Source organism: Neophocaena asiaeorientalis, unplaced genomic scaffold (genome assembly GCF_003031525.2).
Source record: "Neophocaena asiaeorientalis asiaeorientalis breed wild unplaced genomic scaffold, Neophocaena_asiaeorientalis_V1.1 scaffold395, whole genome shotgun sequence".
NCBI classification, from domain to species: Eukaryota; Metazoa; Chordata; class Mammalia; order Artiodactyla; family Phocoenidae; genus Neophocaena; species Neophocaena asiaeorientalis.
In genome coordinates this window covers 3,417,600-3,443,502 of record NW_020172274.1, presented here as the reverse complement: position 1 = coordinate 3,443,502, position 25,903 = coordinate 3,417,600, and the positions used below count along the sequence as shown (strand labels likewise).

The following is a 25,903-nucleotide window of genomic DNA, read 5'->3' as shown; positions in this document are numbered from 1 at the left end:
GGAACTTGGAGAGCATGTAGTTTAATTTTTTTTTTTTTTAAGAAACAACTCCTAAATATATACCATATGTATGTGTGTATATATATATATCTGTGTGTGTGTGTGTGTGTGTGTGTGTGTGTGGTGTATATATATTTTACAACATTTTCTATTGTATTCTTTTATATAATTATATTTATTTTCTTTACCACATATTTATATTTATATTCTTTTCCACAGTATCCTTATAAGAAAGCACTGTTGGAATTGGAGCACAATAGTTATAGTACGAAGAACTGGAGTTTTTGACTTTGAAAAAAATAACATTTTCTCTAAGCCTGAAGTTCCTAATGAATAAAATGTGAATAACAGCATCTCCTTCATACAATTGTTGTGGAATTAAGGAACATAATGCAAGCATAAGCTTTCTTTGACTTGAAAAAAATGTTCTAAAATGAGAGAGCAAGATGCACCTACTTGGAGATCTTTTTCCTTTTGTATTTTCATTTTAGTGTACTACTATAATGTGCATCATTAATTCATTCTTTTTACTTAAAACCACATGTGTTGTTTACACTTTTGCCAATGTGTATTATTTTAGATTACAAACTGATAGAGCTGTCTGTGGCTCCGCTTGTGTTATGCTTAGTAGACAAAAAACCCAAATGTGTATAATTTTATATTAATAATGGTCACTTATTGTAGTTGTATACTCTACATTTCAAACATATATTCCTTTTCTTTCTTTAGATGGCAAGGAAGAAATTTACTGGATTAGAAATCTCTCTGATTGTCCTCTTTGCTATAGTTACAATAATAGCTATTGCCCTAATTGCTGTTTTAGCAACTAAGACACCTGCTGTTGAAGGTAAATAATATTGAAAATACTTATTATAGTGAGGTTGAGATAAAGTTTACTACATAATAATTATGGATTTTGAAAAGTAATCTATATGAGATGAAATGCATGAAGAAAGGTCTCAGGTATGTTACACAATTACTCCAACTTTTTCTATCCATTATATTGCAGGTTTTTCAATGAAGCATCATTGTAATTAAGGAATCTATGTGCTTTGATATTAATGGCCTTCCCCATATTGTGTTCCTTAAGAAATAGCAAAGAGGCGAAAGGATCAGGATGTTAATGAACAGTGGAATAATCATCTATAGTTACCAGTGAGGTTCTTCTAACTAGTAGGAAATCTCATTAGTGGGGTTTTGCTCTGGGTTTCAGACACCTGCAGGGAGGCAGGGGGGAAATTTAGGGGGATAATCTCTTTGTCATAGGCTTAATTTTTTATTAAGAAGAGAGACGTTGTATGAGAAAAACAGGTAGCAGGAATGAAACAGGCTTGAAACGTTTATTTTTTTTTTTTCTGAATATTTCTACCCATGTTTCTTCACCTTCTTTCTTCATCTCTAAAACACAATTTTTAAGCACAGTGGGAATATACATTTTGTTTCCTTTTGAATCTACCTCAAGACCTCCTGTGAATGTATTTTGATTCTCTGAAGGAACAGTCAACAGGGCTTTGACAGTTTTAAATATCATTTGGATCTTTCCCTTTTGGTGACTAGGACTTGAATTTGTGGGGTTTATTTAAATGCAAAGTTTATGTTAATTTTCATTATATATACATTTATGAATACTTTCAATGTATTTGTTACTTGAAAAATTAATTTAAAAGGATGTTTTCTTTCATTGACCTTTTTCTTTCCCAGAAGTCAGTGGTTCTACCTCAACCCCTGCTACCATTCACACAACCACTGTGTATCCTGGTTCAGGAAAATGTCCAAGTGTGCTAAATGATCTTATCAATGAGAGAATAAACTGCATTCCAGAACAATTTCCAACACAGGTCTGCAACAAAAGTCTTTAATATTTTTATGAATAGATATATAGTATGATAATTATATTAAGATAATTATTTACTATTGGATCAATTCCATATTTTTAAAACTCTAGCCATTAATTAGGCTGCATTCTTTTTATTGTATTTATGTATGAACAGATGAGAGATAATGGAAATTACTGAGCTTGCTTTTCTGTACTTCCTTTCAATTCAAATTAACAAGTTAATATTTTCCCATGCTTAACAAGCTATTGTTAAAATATAAATCTTCATGAAATTCTATCCTCTCCAATCTACTTCTTAAAAAAAATGTATAACCTTTGACAATATAGAACATTTGAGAAAGAAATCTACATTCTATTAAAGTATTTGTGATGATAACATTAAGAATAGTCTGTGGAAAACTAAGTAACTTTGATTCTTCTAATTTTTAAAAATTATTTATTTTTATTATTTGGTAATTGGGGAGAAGGGGCTCAAATGGAGAAAAGTAAGTGTAACTGAATGGATTCACATAACCTTGACTCTCCCTTGGTCTTCATAACTTGCGTGAGATTAAAATGTCAATGAGTGAATTTGTGTGTGTGTGTGTGTGTATTCCCATTTTGCAATGTCTATATCAAAAGTCACACATACTTTAGATTCTGTTAGGTAATGACCCTCCAAAATGCTCAGCTCCTATTTGCTCTCATTTGCAATATACATATTTGCATGTGTATGGGTGCACACGTGTGTGTATGTGTACCTGATGCCATTTTAATTTGATGTTAAAAATAGGAGAGAAGTTAACATGTATACTGTCAGCTGGTGAAAGTGGAGGCTTTTAACATTTTTTTCAAGACAAATAACCAAGAAGAAAAAGCTCACAAGCATTCAAATTATGAAAACATGTCACACTAATAAATTTAAATATTAAATAGATTTTTGATTATACCAATGTTAACACACAGCAGCACCATGTGACTCAACTTTTACTATAAACATATATAATTTTTCTTCCACTTCATATAAACTTTCCATATAGATCATAAAATTACTGAGAATTTAGTATTTTACTTTATTCATTGGATGTTGCAACAACTGGCACAAACTAGTTTAAATCACATTGAACTAATTTTCTGGAAATAACTACCTTAAACATTTTATGTAGACTTAAGTTTAGGGCCATATCTTCATCTTTATAGCCTCACTTGCAACTTGATACATAATTGGTACACAATAAATATTTTAGTTCTTCTGCATTGACTACATGACAACAGAATAGACTGTAATTATCCAGAGGGCAGGAACCTTTAAAATAACATGAGCTTACAATAATATGTATTGATATGTAAATCTGATAAATCACAACTCAGAACATCAGTCTCGGATAGGGTATAATTAATTCAATTCATCAAATATTTATATTTCTTCCAAGTGAAAGGAACAAAAGGATAAATGATATTTTAGCACATTATATATTTGAAGAAATAAGATTTTTTTTAAACATTCACTCCAACATTTATTGGAATGAGTGTATGTTTAAAAAGTAGAGATTGACCCATATGATAACAATACTAACCCCATGATTCCTTTAATAAATGTTTTATCAGACACTTTGTGCAGCTCGAGGTTGCTGCTGGAGGCCATGGAATAATTCTGTTATTCCTTGGTGCTTCTTCGTAGATAACCATGGCTATAATGCTGAGGGAACAACATCAACAAATACTGGTGAGAAGTGTTCTATCATGATGATCCAACATATTTTACGTTGAATGAAAAAAGTACATTTAAAATTTTTCTTTGGAAAGATATCTTAAATAAAATCAAATGGGAAATATGTACACAAAAATGTTCAATTTGGTATATTAAGGACATTTTTTGCATGATTGTATCTTCCAAATGAAAAAACAAAGTCATTATATGTGACAGGAAAGAAAATTAGAAAATGTGAAAATATTTAATACTTATTAATCTTTGTAAATAAAGTCATAATTATGCAAACATTTTTTCTTTCTTTAAGGACTTGAAGCCAAATTAAACAGGATACCTTCACCAACACTATTTGGAAATGACATTAACACTGTTCTTCTCACAACTCAAAGTCAGACACCCAAGCGTTTCCGGTTCAAGGTTTGGTCTTTGAGATTTCTAAAGAAAAGTTATTAATAAAACACATTATGAATAGACTTTTCACCCCAACAAAACATTTCCCTCTTAATAAATATTTATTCCAAAGCAAAAAACTAGTTTAGACTCTTTACTCCACTTCTCTGAGACTGTCTACTCAAATATAACATAAGAAAATTTTCTCTGGCAGTAGTTTTTGGAGAATTTAATAATATAGTCAATGTAAAATACTTGGTACAGTGTCCTGAGAATAAACACTCAAAAAACTTTAGCAATTTTTGTTATTCAACTAAAGACTGTGATAAAACATTAGTTTTAAATTTAATTTGAGAAAGATGTTAATTGTTCTATATCAATGTGACACACTCTCTAGTTCTTTTTACTGATATCACTTCTAGTCATGATTTCTTTTTGAATTTTATTTTTTTATACATCAGGTTCTTATTAGTTATCTATTTTATACATATTAGGGCATATATGTCAATCCAAATCTCCCAATTCATCCCACCACAACAACCCTCCACCCCCACTTTCCCCCCTTGGTGTCCATACATTTGTTCTCTACATCTGTGTCTCTATTTCTGACTTGCACACCGGTTCATCTGTACCGTTTTGCTAGATTACACATATATGCGTTCCTATACAGTATTTCTTTTTCTCTTTCTGACTTATTTTACTCTGTATGACAGTCTCTAGGTCCATCCACATCTCTACAAATGACCCAATTTCATTCCTTTTTATGAGAGTAATATTCCATTGTATATATGTACCACATCTTCTTTATCCATTTGTCTGTCGATGGGCATTTAGGTTACTTCCATGACCTGGCTATTGTAAATAGTGCTGCAATGAACATTGGGGTGCATGTGTCTTTTTGAATTATGGTTTTCTCTGGGTATATGCCCAGTAGTGGGATTGCTGGGTCATATGGTAGTTCTATTTTTAGGTTTTAAGGAACCTCCATACTGTTCTCCATAGTGGCTGTATCAATTTACATTCCCACCAAGAGTGCAAGAGGGTTCCCTTTTCTCCACACCCTCTCCAGCATTTGTTGTTTATAGATTTTCTGATGATGCCCATTCTAAGCGGTGTGAGGTGATACCTCATTGTAGTTTTGATTTGCATTTCTCTAATAATTGGTGATGTTGAGCAGCTTTTCATGTGCCTCTTGGCCGTCTGTATGTCTTCTTTGGAGAAATGTCTGTTTAGATCTTCTGCCCATTTTTTGATTAGATTGTTTTTTTATTTTTATTGAGCTGAATGAGCTGTCTATATATTTTGGAGATTAATCCTTTTTTTGTTGATTCGTTTGCAAAAGTTATCTCCCATTCTGAGGGTTGTCATTATATTTTGTTTATAGTTTCCTTTGCTGTGCAAAAGCTTTTAAGTTTCATGAGGTCCCATTTGTTTATTTTTGGTTTTATTTCCACTACTCTAGGAGGTGGGTCGAAAAGGATCTTGCTGTGATTTATGTCAAAGAGTGTTCTTCCTATGTTTTCCTCTAAGAGTTTTATAGTGTCCTGTGTTACATTTAGGTCTTTAATCCATTAGGAGTTTATTTTTGTGTATGGTGTTAGGGAGTGTTCTAATTTCATTATTTTACATGTAGCTGTCCAGTCTTCTCAGCACCACTTATTGAAGAGACTGTCTTTTTGCCATTGTATATCCTTGCCTCCGTTGTCATAGATTAGTTGACAATAGGTGCGTGGGTTTACCTCTGGCCTTTCTATCCTTTTCCATTGATCTGTTTTTGTGCCAATACCATATTGTCTTGATTACCATAGATTTGTGGTATAGTCTGAAGTCAGCGAGTCTGATTCCTCTAGGTCTGTTTTTCCCCTCAAGATTGCTTTGGCTATTCAGGGTCTTTTGTGTCCATACAAATTTAAAAATTTTCTTTTTCTAGATCTGTAAAAAATGCTTTTGGTAATTTGATAGGGATTGCACTGAATCTGTAGATTGCTTTAGGTAGAATAGTCATTTTCACAATATTGATTCTTCCTATCCAAGAACATGGTATATCTCTCCATCTGTTTGTGTCATCATTGATTTCTTTCATCAGTGTCTAATAGTTTTCTGAGTTCAGGTCTTTTACTTCCTTAGGTAGGTTTATTCCTAGGTATTTTACTCATTTTGTTGCAATGATAAATGGAAGTGTTTCCTTAATTTCTCTTTCAGATTTTGCATCATTAGTGTAGAGGAATGCAAGAGATTTCTGTGAATTAATTTTGTATCCTGCAACTTTATAAAATTCATTGATTAGCTCTAGCAGTTTTCTGGTGGCATCTTTAGGATTATCTATGTATAGTATCATGTCATCTGAAAACAGTGACAGTTTTACTTCTTTTCCAATTTTTATTCTTTTTGTTTCTTTGTCTTCTCTGATTGCCATGGCTAGGACTTCCAAAACTATGTTGAATAATAGTGGTGAAAATGGACATCCTTGTCTTGTTCCTGATCTTAGGGGAAATGCTTTCAGTTTTTCACCATTGAGAATGATGTTTGCTGTGGGTTTGTCGTATATGGCCTTTATTATGTCGAGTTAGATTCCCTCTATGCCCACTTTCTGGAGGGTTTTTGTCATAAATCGGTGTTGAATTTTGTTGAGAGCTTTCTCTGCATCTACTGAGATGATCATATGTTTTTTATTCTTCAGTTTGTTAATATGGTGTATCACATTGATTGATTTGTGTATATTGAAGAATCCTTTCATCCTTGGGAAAAATCCCACTTAATGTGGTGTATGACACTTTTAAGGAGTTGTTGTATTCTGTTTGCTAGTATTTTGCTGAGTATTTTTGCACTTATATTCATTAGTGATGTTGGCGTGTCATTTTCTTTCTTCTGGTTTTGGTATCAGGGTGATGGTGGCCTCGTAGAATGAGTTTGGGAGTGTTCCTTCCTCTGCAATTTTTTGGAAGAGCTTGAGAAAGATGGGTGTTAGCTCTTCTCTAAATGTTTGATAGAATTCACTTTAACCATCTGGTCCTGGACTTTTGTTTGTTGGAAGATTTTAATCACAGTTCAAATTTCAGTGCTTGTGATTGGTCTGCTCGTATTTTCTATTTCTTCCTGGTTCAGTCTTGGAAGCTTATAGCTGTCTAAGAATTTGTCCTTTTCTTCCAGGTTGTCCATTTTATTGGCATAAATTTGCTTGTAGTCATCTCTTATGATGTTTGTATTTCTGCAGTGTCCATTGTAACTTTTCCTTTTCATTTCTAATTTTATTGATTTGGGTCCTCTCCCTCTTTTTCTTGATGAGTCTGGCTAAAGGTTTATCAATTTTGTTTATCATCTCAAAGAACCAGCTTTTAGTTGTATTGATTTTTGCTATTGTTTTCTTTGTTTCTATTTCATTTATTTCTGCTCTGATATTTATGATTTCTTTCCTTCTACTAACTTTGGGTATTGTTTGGTCTTCCTTCTCTAGTCCCTTTAGGTTTAGGTTAGACTGTTTGAGGTTTTTCTTGTTTTTTGAGGTAGGATTGTATTGCTATATACTTCCCTCTTAGAACTGCTTTTGCTGCATCCCATGGGTTTTGGATCATCGTGTTTTCATTGTCATTTGTCTCTAGATATATTTTGATTTCCTCTTTGGTTTCTCCAGTGATCCCTTGGTTATTTATCCACATAATGTTTAGCATCCATGTGTTTGTGTTTTTTACGTTTTAGTCCCTGTAATTGATTTCTAATGCCATAGCGTTGTTGTCAGAAAACATGCTTGATATAATTTCAATTTTTTAAAATTTACTGAGGCTTGATTTGTGACCCAAGATGTGATCTATCCTGGAGAATGTTCCATGTGCACTTGAGAAGAAAGTGTAATCTGCTGATTTTGGATGGAATGTCCTATAAATATCAATTAAATCTATCTGGTCTATTGTGTCATTTAAAGCTTGTTTCCTTATTAATTTTCTGTCTGGATGATCTGTCCATTGGTGTAAGTGAGGTGTTAAAGTCCCCCACTATTGTTGTGTTACTGTCAATTCCCTCTTTTATAGCTGTTATTTATTGAGGTGCTGCTATGTTGGGTGCATATGTATTTATAATTGTTACGTCTTCTTCTTGGACTGATCCCTTGATCATTATGTAGTGTCCTTCCTTGTCTCTTCTAACATTCTCGATTTTAAAGTCTATTTTATCTGATATAAGTATTTCTACTTCTTTTGATTTCCGTTTGCATGGAATATTTTTCCAACCCCTCACTTTCAGTCTGTATGTGTCCCTAGGTCTGAGGTGGGTCTCTTGTAGACAGCATATATGTTTGTCTTCTTTTTGTATCCTTTCAGTGAATCTGTGTCTTTTGGTTAGAGCATTTAATCCATATCTTTTAAGGTAATTATCAATATGTATGTTCCTGTTACCATTTTCTTAATTGTTTTGGGTTTGTTTTGTAGGTCCTTTTCTTCTCTTGTGTTTCCCAGTTAGAAAAGTTCCTTTAGCATTTGTTGTAGAGCTGGTGTGGTGGTGCTGAACTCTCTTAGCTTTTGCTTGTCTGTAAAGCTTTGATATCTCCATCGAATCTGAATGAGATCCTTGCCGGGTAGAGTAATCTTGGTTGCAGGTTCTTTCCTTTAGAAAGAAAATATTTTTTCTTTCCTTTCATCATTAAAATATATCATGCCACTCCCTTCTGGCTTGTAGAGTTTCTGCTAAGAAATTAGCTGTTAACCTTATGGGATTTCCCTTGTATCTTGTAATTTTTCCCTTGTTGCTTTTAATAGTTTTTCTTTTCCTTTCATTTTTGTCAATTTGATTACCATGTGTCTTGGCTGGTTTCTCCTTGGGTTTATCCTGCCTGGGACTCTCTGCACTTCCTGGACTTGGGTGGCCATTTCCTTTCCCACGTTAGGGAAGTTTTTGACAATAATCTCTTCAAATATTTTCTGGGGTCCTTTCTCTCTTCTCCTTCTGGGACCCCTATATTGCAAGTGTTGGTGCATTTTATATTGTCCCAGATGTCTCTTAGGCTCTCTTCATTTCTTTTCATTCTTTTATCTCTATTCTGTTCCATGGCAGTGAAGCCTACCATTTTGCCTTCTAGGTAACTTATCCGTTCTTCTGCCTCAGTTATTCTGCTATTGATTCCTTCTAGTGTATTTTTCATTTCAGTTATTGTATTGTTCATCTATGTCTGTTTGTTCTTTAATTCCTCTAGGTCTTTGTTAAACATTTCTTGCACCTTCTCAATCTTTGCCTCCTTTCTTTTTCCAAGATCCTGGATCATCTTCCCTATCACTATTCTGAATTCTTTTTCTGGAAGGTTGCTTATCTCCACTTTATTTAGCGTTTTTCTGGTTTTTATCTTGTTCCTTCATCTGGTACATAGTCCTCTGCCTTTTCATTTTGTTTCTCTTTCTGTGAATGTGGTTTTCCTTCCACAGGTGGCAGGATTGTAGTTCTTTTTGTTTCTTCTGTCTGCCTTCTGGTGGATGAGGTCATCTAAGAGGCTTGTGCAAGCTTCCTGATGGGAGGGACTGGTGGTGGGTAGAGCTAGGTTTTACTCTGGTCAGCAGAGTTCAGTAAAACTTTAATCCACTTGTCTGCTGGTAGGTGGGGCTGAGTTCCCTCCCTGTTGGTTGTTTGGCCTGAGGTGACTGAGCACTGGAGGCTACAGGCTCTTTGGTGGGGCTAATGGCAGACTCTGGGAGGGCTCATGCCAAGGAGTACTTCCCAGAACTTCTGCTGCCAGTGTCCTTGTCCCCATGGTGAGCTACAGCCACCCCCCGCCTCTGCAGGAGACCCTCCAAACCAGCAGGTAGGTCTGGTTCAGTCTCCTATGAGGTCACTGCTCCTTTCTCCTGGGTCCTTATGTGCACACTACTTTGTGTGTGCCCTCCAAGAGTAGAGTCTCTGTTTCCCTCAGTCCTGTTGAAGTTCTGCAATCAAATCCCACTAGCCTTCAAAGTCTGATTCTCTGGGAATTCCTCATCACATTGCCAGACCCCTAGGCTCAGGAGCCTGCTGCGGGGCTCAGAACCTTCACTCTAGTGGGTAGACTTCTGTGGTATAATTGTTCTCCAGTTTGTGAGTCACCTACCCAGTGCTTATGGGATATGATTTTTATTGTGATTGTACCCATCCTTCCATCTCACTGAGACTTCTCCTTTGTCTTTGGATGTTGGGTATTTTTTTGGTGAGTTCCAATGTCTTCCTGCTGATGACTGTTCATTAATTAGTTGTGATTCCAGTGTTCTCACAAGAGGGAGTGCTGTAGTCATGATTGTAAAGAAATTAATTTCTGCTATTATTTTACCAAGTAGTTTATTAGTATCGTCTTTTGGATTTGGCAGTGAAAACACTATATCCTTTGTACATTACCTTTTAGCCACAATTTCACAAAAATTAAGATTTTATTTTAAACAGAATTCAAAATTCTTGCAGGAGTTTTAAGCAGGTGATCACTGAAATGTAACAAGGATAATTAAATTACAAAATCCCAGTATTCAAGAATCAATATGTAGTAATACTATCATTATTTTTTTATATTGGTCAATAAAAATTTTTATTTGATTTAGTACCATTATGACCAACTAATTCTATTAATTCTTTTACAGTTTATTCTGTACATATCCATTCAGCAATATTAAAGTTAAGTTTATGACTAGATTAATAGCTCATCTATAAAATTATTTAGTTTATTATTTCATATTTAGAACTCGCATTTAATACTTAGTTCAGAATTGAAAAATTAAATAACAGTTTTGAATCAAATAATGCTAATTTTTCGAAATCTTTGCAGATTACTGATCCAAATAATAGAAGATATGAAGTTCCTCATCAGTTTGTAAAAGAATTTAGTGGAACTGCAGCTTCTGATACACTGTATGATGTGAAGGTTATAGACAATCCATTTAGCATTAAAGTTTATAGAAAAAGCAATGATAGACTTTTGTGAGTAATTATTTTATATTAATAAAAGATTAAATAATTGGTCACTTTTATTATATCATCATAGAATTATGAAAGTCTTAATTTTAAGGCATTTTCAGAAAGATTAAATTTCCTTCCAAAAGAGGGTGGGTGTACATGTTTTAAAGATTATAATGTTAAAGGGATTTTAATTTCTCATGGAAGAAAGGAACAAGAACATGAATGAAAGTATAGAAATGGGGCCAACCAAAGTTGAAGGTGAAGAGCATCACTGATACAATCTAAGCCTTGTTTATATTTTTGCATACTTAAAACTCCTGTTGTGTCTTTTCCCCATTATTTATCATATTCTGTTGTCAATTTGTAGCATCAAATAGTTACTAAGCAGAGAGTGATGAATTTCCATAGTACAATTAGAGGATTTTTCATATATATGTATGAAATTAAATTGAGTATATATTAACATATAATAAATTTAAATTACTATACATATATTAATTTAAATATTACCTGAATGCCTTCATTATAAATGTATTTTGAGGGATACTTGTTGCAAAGAATTTAATAACTTTCAAGATTATAACCCTTGAATCTCCAAGAAAGGTTAATTAAATAATTGTCAAGACTGAATCTCAGCAATTATTTTCTGCAAATATATTTTAATAACTTGTTATTGAGTTTATGTTAAATCACAAAAGAAATGCTGTTTAACATTTCTCATAGTATATATTTGATATGCATAAAACATGTAACCTTTCTGTTTTTGGAAAAATAATTTTGAACTTAATTTTAATATGTATATTAGAGGTGCAGAAACAAGTATAGTACTGTATTTTAAAACTCTGTCTCTGTAGCAAAGCAGAACTATGTCTGAAATTTGGCTCTGCTGCCTAACCTTGAAAACATGAATAAATTTGTCCAATTTGTGTCATTTGTGAAATGAAATTTTTAATGGTAGTTATGCTTTAGGATTTTGGTGAAGATAAAAGGAGAGAATGCATGTGAAGAATCATATTGATGATGATGAAACAAATTGTGTTGATGGAATTAACAAGTTCTGGTTATGGTATAAAATTCATGTGTTACTAAGAATTGATCACAGCTAAAGACTGACATATTTAAAATGAAATATTCTGGATGATAATATAGACCTGTATTTAGTAGAACATTTTATATGTTTCTAGCTCATTTATTTATTTATTTCATACTACAGGTTTGACACCAGCATTGGTCCACTGGTATACTCTGACCAGTATTTACAGATCTCAGCCAGACTTTCCAGTGAATATATTTATGGTATTGGGGAACATATTCATAAGAGATTTCGTCATGATTTATATTGGAAAACATGGCCAATTTTTACTCGGGATCAACTTCCTGGTGATGTAAGCCACTCTCTTTCTTGTTATAAATAAAATAGGTATATTTGAGGATAATTTTAGCCTATTTGAAACCATCATTTATTTGATGTCAGTGATACACATTCCAGAAGCTTGTTTACTTTAGGGGTGAGGATTGATATCAAAGTCCTAAAATAATTAAGTGACCAACTGATTTTATGAATATTTAAAAAGATATTTTCAATTTATGAATGTTTTCTTTTGACTTTCACTTTTATATTTTATCATTCCACTCTTGTACTTAAACCTATCCAGGGTTAGTTATTGCACAGGAATAATTCCAAACACCTTGTTCTACATGGCTTCGTATGATATGGTGTCTGCCTATCTATTGAACATCATGTCCTGCATCTATACCCACTTTTTCCTTTACCATAACATATGATCATCTTTCTTAAGTTCACATATTTTCACAAGAGCTTGGTTCTCTTTGTACGTGCTAAACCTTGAAGTTCTTTATCATTTATACAAGTCATTGATAGTTCGGTTGGTTTCACCTCCTAATAACTTTTCCCAAACTCCTCCATGCAGAATTAATCTTTACTTTCTAACCCTTTATTCATATTTTAATATGATAACCATCACAGTGTATTATTTGTATATACATTTGTCTGTACTTCTAGAATATGTGACTCTTCGGGACAAAGACCATACCATTAAAAAAACTCTTTTTTTATTCATTCATGATTGCTTTGAGTCAAATGTTAATGATTTTTAAAATGCTGATGCTCTTTCATTCCTCAAAATGAATGTGAGTTATTGTTTTAAAGACCCTCATTTCATACAAAAATATTAATAAATTTTGCCAATCTTTGTTTACAGCATCACTGTCTATAATAAACACCAGGCTAATAAATACCTCATAGCTATTTTCATACATCTTTCCTTTGAACTTCCATACCCAATCAGTCAAGAAGCCTTTCTTCTTTCACTTTTTTAGTTCATTTCCAATTTTCCTCCACCACTTCATCTACTCATCAGCTCTCAACCACTGTACTGCAAAAGTTCTATGAGGGTGGACATCATTTTGTAATTCCCTGCAATACCTTGGGCATACATGAGACATAATGGATAAGCATGCTATTACCCTATCACAGACAGCTTTTTTTTTTAAATTGAAGTATAGTTGATTAATATCTTATTAAAACTCATTTAATCATAATAAAACATGAAGGAAAGTAAACTATTAATAGTATAATATATAGTTATATATTTATATCTTAATGTATTAATAATTAAAATAGGTTCAATGTTTTTTGTGCTACAATATTTCATATGGTACTTATATAGAGAAAATTGTTATAGGAGTATGGGAGTAAGTTAAATATGAAGAGTAAATTACAAGAATAAATTGGAATCCATAAAGTCCATTTTCAGTGTATAATCTTTTTATTTTAAATAAATTTATGCCTTATAGAATAATAATAATTTATATGGCCATCAAACATTCTTCATGTGCATTGAAGATACTTCTGGAAAGTCATTTGGTGTTTTCTTAATGAACAGCAATGCAATGGGTAAGAGTAATTTATCTGCTAATATATTTAAATGAGACTTGAAATGTTTTAACTGCTTTCTTTATTCCAATCATAGGTATTGTATACCAGAGTAAACTTTGTTGTTACTGATTTAGAAGGTGAAATTATTATAAGCATGTTTTGTAGTTAGTGAGACATGGATTTTTGCATATCTGTGCTTCTGTCTGGGGGAAAGTATGCTGTATTGTGATATTCGGGCACTTCATTTTCCCTGCAGAGGAACACTGAACACATCCATGCAAATGAATATTCCCATTCACATAGCCTCATTTGTTAAGATAAGTTAATATGTCACTCCAGATAAAAAAGAGAAAGGTCTATCTGGGGATAAAAAGGAAGAATGATTTTTTTTTAAGTTTATCATAATTCAAGTAGTGTAGAACCTTTTGTTTTTTAATGTTGTGAATAATGCAATACCTCAATTGGATAGGTGAATCAGTGATAGTAAAAACTACAAAAATTCAAGCAAGAGCTGTATACCATATGGTTATACAGACAATTACTATGTCTTGCATATAGACAAATTAAAAACCTATGTAGTTTTTTTCTTAGGAATCAACATGTGATAACATGATCTTTCACAGAATCTTCAATTAAAATAACTAATTGAAATGCAATTTTGAAAAGAAATCTTTTTGTTGTAAAAAGATGTATCCTCTGTCCCCTGCTAAGCAGTTTCTAGAGGAGCTTTTGCCAACATCTGTAAAAGGCAGCTCTGGAATATCCTATCTTAAACCTTATGTATGGTGGCATTCCACTTTTCTCCTATATTCTTATCTTCAATACCTTATCTTAATTATTAAAAAAAACTGTAAAACTATGTGATTAATACAAAGTACTTTAAATAGACATTGCAATTATTTTATCACATGTACATGTTTACTATTTACATATGCTTCTCCAATTTTTGTTTTGTAGAGATTTTCATCCAGCCTACTCCAATAGTAACTTACAGAGTTACAGGTGGCATTCTGGACTTTTACATTTTTCTAGGAGATACTCCAGAACAAGTAGTTCAACAGTATCAAGAGGTATGTTTCAGGTTTATTTTATAATTTTTTTTCTACCATACTTTCAAACATGTCTACATATTAAAATGATTTTAGCTAAGATATTTGAGGCCTCTTAGCTAAATATATTTTTAAACTGTACCATTTTTCAGATATGAGAAAGTGGTTTTTATTTTTGTTTTTGTTATACAGTGACACCTAGGTATATTTAGATGTCTACATTTCAGATATCAAGTTGTTTCTTACTTCTAGGTAGGTGAGTTCAGTAGTTGGATTCCTTTGAGATGTTGCATATTAAATCTTTACTTATTCATGACCTTCTTTGGTGGGATAAAACAAAAGGAAGTATCTTATCTTTGAGTCTGAGGATATATAATGGACATATAGGTCATACATCCCTTTGATAAGAATCTTAGAGGCAAGTGAGTTATGAGGAAGGCTAGTGAAACTTACTGTTAATGTACCATAGGTAAATTCCAGGAAAATTGGCTCTGACACTCAGACTTAGAAGGACAGATATTGAAACATAGTCTGAAGTCTTAACTTCTTGAGGTTATGTCTAAACAACTCTCATTTACCTATTAAATAGCATCTTAGTGTACCTAAGCCCAAGATGGACCTTAGAAAGTTGAGGCATCCAAGGCTTATTTTGAGCCTAATTCTAGACGTTTCTCCCATGTAAATTGTTCTCCTGTGACTGTTAGTGTATATAATTTCTGGTGTTATTATGAAAAATCATTTTTATAGATACAAGATTTAAGAATAGTCCTATTTATAACATCTTGTTTTATTGATAAATCTCTTGACATATAAGTCCCATTTTCAAAATGATCTCAAAAGAGAAGCAATTACTATCAAAAACTTTAGTTAGGATCTAAAAACCTGAAATAAGTGTAGGTAGGGTTTTACACAATTGAATAATTTACAATGTCTAGCAATTCCCAAATTGCTGTTCATAAATGTGAATTTCAGAAAGGCAACAAGATTTACAGTCTCTATAATATGAAATCATGGTTATTATATACAGTTATCACACCATCAAAAGAGGGGACAGCACATTTTTGTAAGAATTTGATATTTTATTTGTGAAGTATTATTTGGGATAGTTGTCTATTACATGCTGGGTAAAGTCTGTCGTCAGCAGTAGTTGAGTTTGAGTCATGTTTGACATGAGAATGCAGCATTCATGTGATATAGCAGTCCACTTGCATACATCATTTTATGGGCAGACTTGTAGAAGCTTGAATTTAAAGAATAAGATAGATGACTTGTATAGAATATAGCACTATTAATCACTGCTGCATTTCAATGGGGCTCAAATTATGTAGAGAGAGACAAAAGAAACTACTTCTTGTTTGAAGGAAAACAAATTATCCTCTCTGTATAAATTAATACATTAGTGGTCCCAGTATGTCAAAATTTAAAACATAATGCATTTGAATGACTAGATCGTTTCATAAGGTTTAAAGATAATATATACATATAAGGTATAAGATGAATAGTACATAAATTAATATATGTAATAAAATATGTTTTATACACTTCTATGAAAATAAATTATGTGATACATATAATACATACACACACACAGAAATTTCAATCACATGTCCAAATCTTTAAAGAAGTTCAATGGAACATAAGGTGTTTATGAATAGAGTTTAAACATACGGAGTTTTGGGGGATTTTTATTTGATACCAAGTTTTTAAAAATTAATTGAATGCTTAAATTGAATAGAATACAATAACCTGAGTATTTTTTTTTATTTTTACATAGCACTTTTTTTTAACATCTTTATTGGAATATAATTGCTTTACAATAGTGTGTTACTTTCTGCTTTATAACAAAGTGAATCAGTTATACATACACATATATCCCCATATCTCTTCCCTCTTGCGTCTCCCTCCCTCCTACCCTCACTATCCCACCTCTCTAGGTGGTCACAAAGCACCAAGCTGATCTCCCTGTGCTATGCGGTTGCTTCCCCCTAGCTATCTATTTTACATTTGGTAGTGTATATATGTCCATGCCACTCTCTCACTTTGTCCCAGCTTACCCTTCCCCCTCCCCATATCCTCAAGTTCATTCCCTAGTAGGTCTGCGTCTTTATTCCCGTCTTGTCCATAGCACTTTTTAGACATATATGATGAAGAAATCATGGATCCAAAAAAATGCATATTACATAAAGATACATATATATAAACATATATATATAAATACCTAAACCAAAGAAAACCCATCATGCCAAATAAGATATTTGTCTTAATGTAACCTAATACTTAGTTTTTGGTGAAAAAACTTAATATCAGTTGCACTCATCTTTCCATGTGCAAAATCCTGTGCTCTGTTGTGATGAGACACTGGTGCTCTGTTGTGAGTTTGCAGTGAGCCTGCTTGGGCCACCAGAGAGTGGGAGGAGAAGGGCCCATTTGGTCCTTGGTGGAGGGAAGAAACCAATGTCCTACATGGGAATATAAGTACCTTATGAAATAACTGCCTGGGATCCTTGTAGAAATATATTTTATTAATATTTTTGCAAACTCAGAGAGAAATAAGTGCCAAGATGCAAGGGAATAGAAATTGTATACTTTTAAACATCACTTTTTTCTTATGTGATGATCATTCATTCATTCATTCATTTTGTTGCTACAAGAAGTGGGAGTGTGGTGGGACAATTTTCTTTTTCTCAAATCTCTTTAATGCTATTATTTTATTCTCTTTTTTAACTTTCCATGCAGGGCAAAATATACTTTTGTAGATGCTACTTTTTTAAGTGCTACCTTTCTGATTTTTTAACACAAAATTAACAAAAGATGAGTGACAGAACATAAACTTGCGAAGTGTTTCATAACAAAATTCTAAGAGAATATCCAGGACACATTTAGAATGCAGACACAAAATCTTTGTTTAAAATATATAATTAAACTCAAATCAGTGTTAGAGATGTAACAATAAGAAGAATATTAATATTTATTTCTAATATTCATTATTGAGACTAATTAAATATCCATTTACTTCAAGCTCATTGGACGACCAACAATGCCAGCATATTGGAGTCTTGGATTCCAACTTAGTCGCTGGAATTATAAGTCACTTGATGTAGTGAAAGAAGTGGTACAAAGAAATCGGGAAGCTGGCATACCATTTGTAAGTAGGATGAAAGGTTTGTGGGAATATATTTCAAGTTAAATGTTGTCATGTAATAATAAGTGTAGGAAATTGTCAGGATTATCATATATACCATATAGATATAAATATAAATTATTAAGCTGCTTTTTTAATGATAAAGTACACATTATGTCCATATGCAATGTATAGGCCTACCTGAATTTTGAGAACTGATTATGAGTTATACTACACTAGAACACATGTTGAAGTGTGAACAAAATTATAGTCAGTTTTTTAAATATACTTTATTTTTAGAGCTTATATACTTTTTAATGTAATAAAATTTTAATGTATTTTATGTAATGTGCAGTTTTTTTTATACAAAGAACCCATATATGTACATATACATATATATATGTATATATATTGACCTAATACATACCCAGTGATCATAACTGAAACAAATGTGAATAATCATTTAATGTTTTTGTACTTTAGAATTAGAAAAACTAGTTTTATAAGCAACATCATTGTGTCTTTAGTGAAATAAAAGAGAGTTCATTTACTTTTTTTTTTTTTTTTGCGGTACGCGGGCCTCTCACTGTTGTGGCCTCTCCCATTGTGGAGCACAGACTCCGGACGTGCAGGCTCAGTGGCCATAGCTCACGGGCCTAGCCGCTTCACGACATGTGGGGTCTTCCCAGACCGGGGCACGAACCCATGTCCCCTGCATCGGCAGGCGGACTCTCAACCAATGCTCCACCAGGGAAGCCCTAAGTTCATTTACTTTTTAATCATTATATTTATAATATAAATTCTTTGGACTTAAAGGTTGAGGTGATTAGAGGCTTCTTTCAGTACTGTTTATTGAAATATACTCTGCTAATTTTCAGGATACACAGGTCACTGATATTGACTATATGGAAGACAAGAAAGACTTTACTTATGATCAAGTTGCATTTAATGGCCTCCCTGAATTTGTTCAAGATTTGCATGACCATGGGCAGAAATATGTCATCATCTTGGTAATAACTGATTAAATATATTAATTTTTACTATTTACACATTTGTAAATTAATTGATTTTCTATAGTTTCTTTTCTCAATTATTAGGACCCTGCAATTTCCATAGAGAAACGTGCCAATGGAGCAGCATATGAAACCTATGAAAGGGGAACTGCACAAAATGTGTGGGTAAATGAGTCAGATGGGACTACAGCAATTATTGGAGAGGTAAAGCATGATATTCATTAAGTTTGTGTTGCTCAGATTTTCTGTTGTGCAACATCAAGGTGTTTCTGAGTGTGTGTGTATGTGAGTTTGTGTGTGTGTGTGTGATTTTATTTCCTTTCAAATCTGGATTTGATATTTAACTGCATAGAGAAATTTTAGAGGAAATATTTCAATTATCTCTAAAACAGTTTTTGTAGAAAGATAATTTTCAGTGACATAAACAAAACTAATGATAAAAAATATGATAAATTATTTGGATTATTGTAGAATTCTGATCATTTGATGTAAAATAATTGTATGTATAAACTGAGTACTTAAATGCTGGGTAATAAGATTTATAGTGTACATCTTCACAATGAAATCATAAGATAGCTATGATTAAAATTATTACTTTACATGTGGAAAAAAGTGAATTTGAAAGAGGTAAGGTAACTTTCCTCATGTCAGAGAATTAATAAGGAGCAGTGTCAGGAAACAGCCTAGCTCCAAAAGGCATAATTTTTAACCAGAACAAATATTCTTTTGGAGACAACTTTATAAGACATATCAAAAACTCATATCAGATAAAATAGACTTTAAAATAAAGAATGTTACAAGAGACAAGGAAGGACACTACACAATGATCAAGGGAGCAATCCAAGAAGAAGATACAACAATTATAAAAATATATGCACCCAACATAGGAGCACCTCAATACATAAGGCAACTGCTAACAATTATAAAACAGGAAATCGACAGTAACACAATAATAGTGGGGAACTTTTAACACTTCACTTACACGAATGGACAGATCATCCAAAATGAAAATAAACAAGGAAACAGAAGCTTTAAATAACACAATAGACCAGATAGATTTAATTGATATTTATAGGACATTCCATCACAAAACAGCAGATTACACTTCTCAAGGGCACATGGTACATTCTCCAGGATAGATCACATCTTGGGTCACAAATCAAGCCTAAGTAAATTTAAGAAAATTGAAATCAAACCAAGGATCTTTTCTGACCACAACGCTGATTTCCCTGAAATCAATTACAAGGAAAAAAACATAAAAAACACAAACACATGGAAGCTAAACCATACGTTACTAAATAAGCAAGAGATTACTGGAGAAATCAAAGAGGAAATCAAAAAATACCTAGAGACAAATGACAATGAAAACACGATGATCCAAAACCCATGAGATGCAGCAAAAGCAGTTCTAAGAGGGAAGTTTATAGGTATACAAGCCTACCTCAAGAAACAAGAAAAATCTCAAATAAACAATCTAACCTTACATAAAAGGAACTAGAGAAAAAAGAACAAACAAAACCCAAAGCTAGCAGAAGGAAAGAAATCATAAAGATCAGAACAAAAATAAATGAAAGAGAAACTAAGAAAACAATAGCAAAGATCAATAAAACGAAAAGCTGGTTCTTTGAGAAGAAAAACAAAATTGATAAACCATTAGCCAGAATCATCAAGAAAAAGAGGGAGGGGACTCAAATCAATAAAATTAAAAATGAAAAAGGCGAAATAACAACAGACACTGCAAAAATACAAAGCATCCTAAGAGAACACTACAAGCTACTCTATGCCAACAAAATGGACAACCAGGAAGAAATGGACAAGTTCTTAGAAAGGTATAACCTTCTAAGACTGAACCAGGAAGAAATAAAAAATGTGAACAGACCAATCACAAGTAATGAAATTGAAACTGTGATTAAAAATCTTCCAACAAACAAAAGTCCAGGACTAGATGGCTTCACAGGTGAATTCTATCAAACATTTAGAGAAGAGCTAACACCCATCTTTCTCAAACTCTTCCAAAAAATTATGGAGGAAGGAACTCTCCCAAACTCATTCTATGAGGCTACCATCACCCTGATACCAAAACCAGACAAAGATACTAGAAAAAGAGAAAATTACAGACCAATATCACTGATGAATATAGATACAAAAATCCTCAACAGAATACTAGCAAACTGAATCCAACAACACATTAAAAGGATCATACACCATGATCAAGTGGGATTTATCCCAGGGATGCAAGGATTCTTCAATATACGCAAATCAATCAATGTGATACACCACATTAACAAATTGAAGAATAAAAACCATATGATCATCTCAATAGATGCAGAAGAAGCTTTTGACAGAACTCAACACCAATTTATGATAAAAACTCTCCAGAAAGTGGTCATAGAGGGAACCTACCTCAACATAATAAAGGCCATATATGACAAACCCACAGCAAACATCATTCTCAATGGTGAAAAACTGAAAGCATTTCCTCTAAGATCAGGAACAAGACAAGGTTGCCCACTCTCACCACTATTATTCAACATAGTTTTGGGAGTCCTACCACGGCAACAGAGAAGAAAAAGAAATAAAAGGAATAAAAATTGGAAAAGAAGTAAAACTGTCACTGTTTGCAGATGACATGATATTATACATAAAGAATCCTAAAATTACCACCAAAAAACTACTAGAGCTGATCAATGAATTTAGTAAAGTTGCAGGATACAAAATTAATGCACAGAAATTTCTTGCATTCCTCTACACTAATCATGCAAAATCTGAAAGAGAAATTAAGGAAACACTCCCATTTACCATTGCAACAAATGGAAAATAATACCTAGAAATAAAGCTACCTAGGGAGACAAAAGACCTGTATGCAGAAAACTATAAGACACTGATGAAAGAAATTAAAGATGATAACAACAGATGGAGAGATATACCATGTTCTTGGATTGGAAGAATCAATATTTTGAAAATAACTATACTACCCAAAACAATCTACAGATTCAATGCAATCCCTATCAAATTACCAATGGCATGTTTTACAGAACTAGAACAAAAAATCTTAAAATATGTATGGAGACACAAAAGACCCCGAATAGCCAGAGCGGTCTTGAGGGGAAAAAACGGAGCTGGAGGAATCAGACTCCGTGAATTCAGACTACACTGCAAAACTACAGTAATCAAGACAATATGGTACTGGCACAAAAACAGAAACATAGATCAATGGAACAAGATAGGAAGTCCAGAGATAAACCCACACACCTATGGTCAACTAATCTATGACAAGGAGGCAAGGATATACAATGGAGAAAAGACAGTCTCTTCAATATCAATAAGTTGTGCTGGGAAAACTGGACAGCTACATAAAAGACAGCTACAGTAAAAGAATGAAATTAGAACAGTCCCTGTCACCGTACACAAAAATAAACTCAAAATGGATTTGAGACCTAAATGTAAGACCAGACACTATAAAACTCTTAGAGGAAAACATAGGAACAACGCTCTTTGACATAAATCACAGCAAGATCTTTTTTGACCCACCTCCTAGAGTAATGGAAATAAAAACAAAAATATACAAATTGGACCTAAGGAAACTAAACTTAAAAGCTTTTGCACAGCAAAGGAAACCATAAACAAGATGAGAAGACAACCCTCAGAATGGGAGAAAATGTTTGCAAATGAATCAACAGACAGAGGATTAATCTCCAAAATATATAAACAGCTCATGCAGCTCAATATTAAAAAAACAAACAACCCAATCCAAAAATGGGCAGAAGACCTAAATGGACTTTTCTCCAAAGAAGACACACAGATGGCCAAGAAGCACATGAAAACCTGCTCAACATCACTAATTATTAGAGAAATGCAAATCAAAACTACAATGAGGTATCACCTCACACCAGTTAGAATGGGCATCATCAGAAAATCTACGAACAACAAATGCTGGAGAGGGTGTGGAGAAAAGGGAACCCTCCTGCACTGTTGGTGGGAATGTAAATTGATACAGCCACTATGGAGAACAGTATGGAGGTTCCTTAAAAAACTAAAAATAGAATTACCATATGATTCAGCAATCCCACTACTGGGCATATACCCAGAGAAAACCATAATTCAAAAAGACACATGCACCCCAATGTTCATTGCAGCACTATTTACAATAGCCAGGTCATGGAAGCAACCTAAATGCCCATCGACAGACGAATGGATAAAGAAGATGTGGTACATATATACAATGGAATATTACTCAGCCATAAAAAGGAACGAAATTGGGTCATTTGTAGAGACGTGGATGGATCTAGAGACTGTCATACAGAGTGAAGTAAGTCAGAAAGAGAAAAACAAATATCGTATATTAACGCATGTATGTGGAACCTAGAAAAGTGGTGCAGATGAACTGGTTTGCAGGGCAGAAGTTGAGTCACAGATGTAGAGAACAAACGTATGGATGCCAAGGGTGGAAAGCCGCAGGAGTGTGGGGATGGTGGTGTGCTGAATTGGGCGCTTGGGATTGACATGTATACACTGATGTGTATAAAATTGACGAATAATAAGAACCTGCTGTATAAAAAAATAAATAAAATAAAATTCAAATAAAGAACTAAACTTTCTTTGGTTTATTTGTATGGAAATATGTTAATATAAATGTTTCAGATATTACATGAAATTCCTAAAAATCTTATATGTTCTGGTATAATGTTATAAGTCATAATTCTAGTTATTACCTTAAAATGTATATCTCAGAAATAACTAAATTTCCTTGTCAATTACGTTATTATGAACTTCAAATTTTTAACTGTGGTCATTTTTAAGTCTTTTATCATTTAGAGATAGTTCTGGGTGTACTCTGTTGCTTTTGCAAAAGTGTTCCTATGAAAGGGTTTCATCTTCAAGGAATTCATGGATAAGACTCTGACAAGTACAGGTTTCTGGTAACTGACTATACTGCTGAACTGAATGAATAAGCATTTTCAGAACTCTAATGGAAAACTGATGAATTCATAAAAGTGCGAACAAAAGATCAAGATGAAAACAATTAATTACATGGGACTGAGTGAACTGATGAGGATGATTATAATTTTTGTGACTTTCTGCTTGAATAATAAAACAAAGGAACAAAAAAAAAACTGATTCTAGATACATTGACTTGATAATTCCACTTCTGTTATTTAATCAAAGGAAATAAAACAGGAGAAAATATCAATTTATAAAAACATTTTATTATTTACAATAATAATATTATTATTATATTATTTACAATAATTATTTACAATAATAAAGAATATCCTGACCATCACATTCATCAAAGTTAAAATTACTACTGAAAGTTTTCTTCAAATAATTATGAGCTCCATCAGGAAACAAAACACAATATTCCTCCCCATAATGCCCATTAATATCTCACAGAATACATTTTGTTATGACCTGTTCTATTGAATATGGACAGATAAGATAGCCAATATGCATGATTTGGATATACAACAATATTATTTATCCCAATATATCTGAAATTGAATTCCTCTTGTTGAATGTCATTATTTTAAATAGTAAGTAAAATAATTTGAAGAAGCATAAATCATAAAAGAGTAACAGAGTATATGTAGTGTTTAATAGTGTGGAATCAGATATGAGATTGCCTAGATTTGAATTCCTTCTGTACCACTTAGTAGCGGTGTGACCTTGAAAAACTTCTCTGTTCATCACTTCTCCCATCTGTAAAATGGGTTTAATTATACTACTTACCTCAGCTGTAAAGTGATGATAAAATTAGTACCTATCTCCTAAAGTTCTAATGAAGATTTAATGAATTAATAACTAAAAGCACTTGGAACAGTCCGCAGCACACAATAAAAATTATATTCACACTTGTTAAATAAAAATAAATACACAAGGAATACTTTTGCTTGAATTTCTTGGAAACAAATGTCTTTGGAAATGAACTAATGTAATTTCTTTTGTCAGACAATGAATATATTATACAGTTTTTGTTTATTTGTTTTTTAACTTAACCCACTAGATGCTAAAAAATAAATTAGTGAAGTCAAAATAGCAGCTGCATCCCATATTCTTATATTTTTCCCAACTTAAATGCTTCATGTTCTCGCTCTCTCTTTATTTTAACTATCAATACTTTCCCTTAAATGAACTTTAAAGTAGACCTGAGATTATTGTAAATATAGATGGTGCATGGATCACATATACGTAAAGAAATACAATGCCATAACTTCAATAATTTTTTACTCTTCTTCATTCAATTTGATTTTTCATTAATTTTGAATTTTCATTTATTTATGTTTCCTTTTATTTATGTATATATGTGAATGATCTATTCTTCCAGGTATGGCCAGGATTAACAGTATATCCTGATTTCACTAATCCAAACTGCATAGAATGGTGGGCAAATGAATGCAGTATTTTCCATCAACAAGTGAATTATGATGGACTTTGGATTGTAAGTGGTTACTTTAGACTTGTGATTTTGGACAATGAGCACAGAATTATTTTTCCATAAAAATGATTATTAAGTTGACAAAAAATATTTTATAACATATTGAACATAAAAATAATGTTCTTATATTTTTCTAGAATGTATAAATATCATACCTGTCATGTTCATGGGTCAGAAAAAGAATACAAACCAAAAACTGTAAATTGAGATTTTTCTTATCCAGTAATATACTTTATAGGATAAAGTTCATTTCTGTCACTAAGGTGTTGTACCTTTATGACTAATAATTTATGTTGAAAAGAGTTAACAAAATTTGGAGATTAGCCTATAGTAGTGCAACTTCAAAAACTTTTACTAAAGTCTGCAGTAGTCAAGCAATTGCAGCAACATGAACTTAAATAAGCTCTCAGCCTTTAGAAACTTTCTTTTTAGTAAGTTATTAAGTGGAACAAATCAAAATCGGCAATAGGTTAAGTGTTTTATCTCAAGGTAAACAACAACAACAAACAAATAATATCCTAGATTACTGGTAAAGTTATTAAAGGAAAACACTATTTTTTTTTTTTTTTTT

At 32.6% G+C, this 25,903-nt stretch overlaps 1 protein-coding gene across 1 annotated transcript in view; it reads left to right on the top strand.

Moving 5' to 3' along the window:
• Positions 1-729: 729 nt before the first annotated feature.
• SI (sucrase-isomaltase) overlaps positions 730-25,903 on the top strand; it is a 99,156-nt gene continuing 73,982 nt past the window's right edge. Inside the window, exons 1-12 of the mRNA XM_024763611.1 lie at positions 730-847; positions 1,702-1,838; positions 3,425-3,542; positions 3,835-3,944; positions 10,684-10,835; positions 12,028-12,199; positions 13,632-13,731; positions 14,671-14,783; positions 17,782-17,907; positions 18,762-18,893; positions 18,981-19,100; positions 25,222-25,335. Of these exons, the coding sequence (XP_024619379.1) occupies positions 730-847; positions 1,702-1,838; positions 3,425-3,542; positions 3,835-3,944; positions 10,684-10,835; positions 12,028-12,199; positions 13,632-13,731; positions 14,671-14,783; positions 17,782-17,907; positions 18,762-18,893; positions 18,981-19,100; positions 25,222-25,335 (1,512 nt within the window). The remainder of the gene's footprint in view (positions 848-1,701; positions 1,839-3,424; positions 3,543-3,834; positions 3,945-10,683; positions 10,836-12,027; positions 12,200-13,631; positions 13,732-14,670; positions 14,784-17,781; positions 17,908-18,761; positions 18,894-18,980; positions 19,101-25,221; positions 25,336-25,903) is intronic.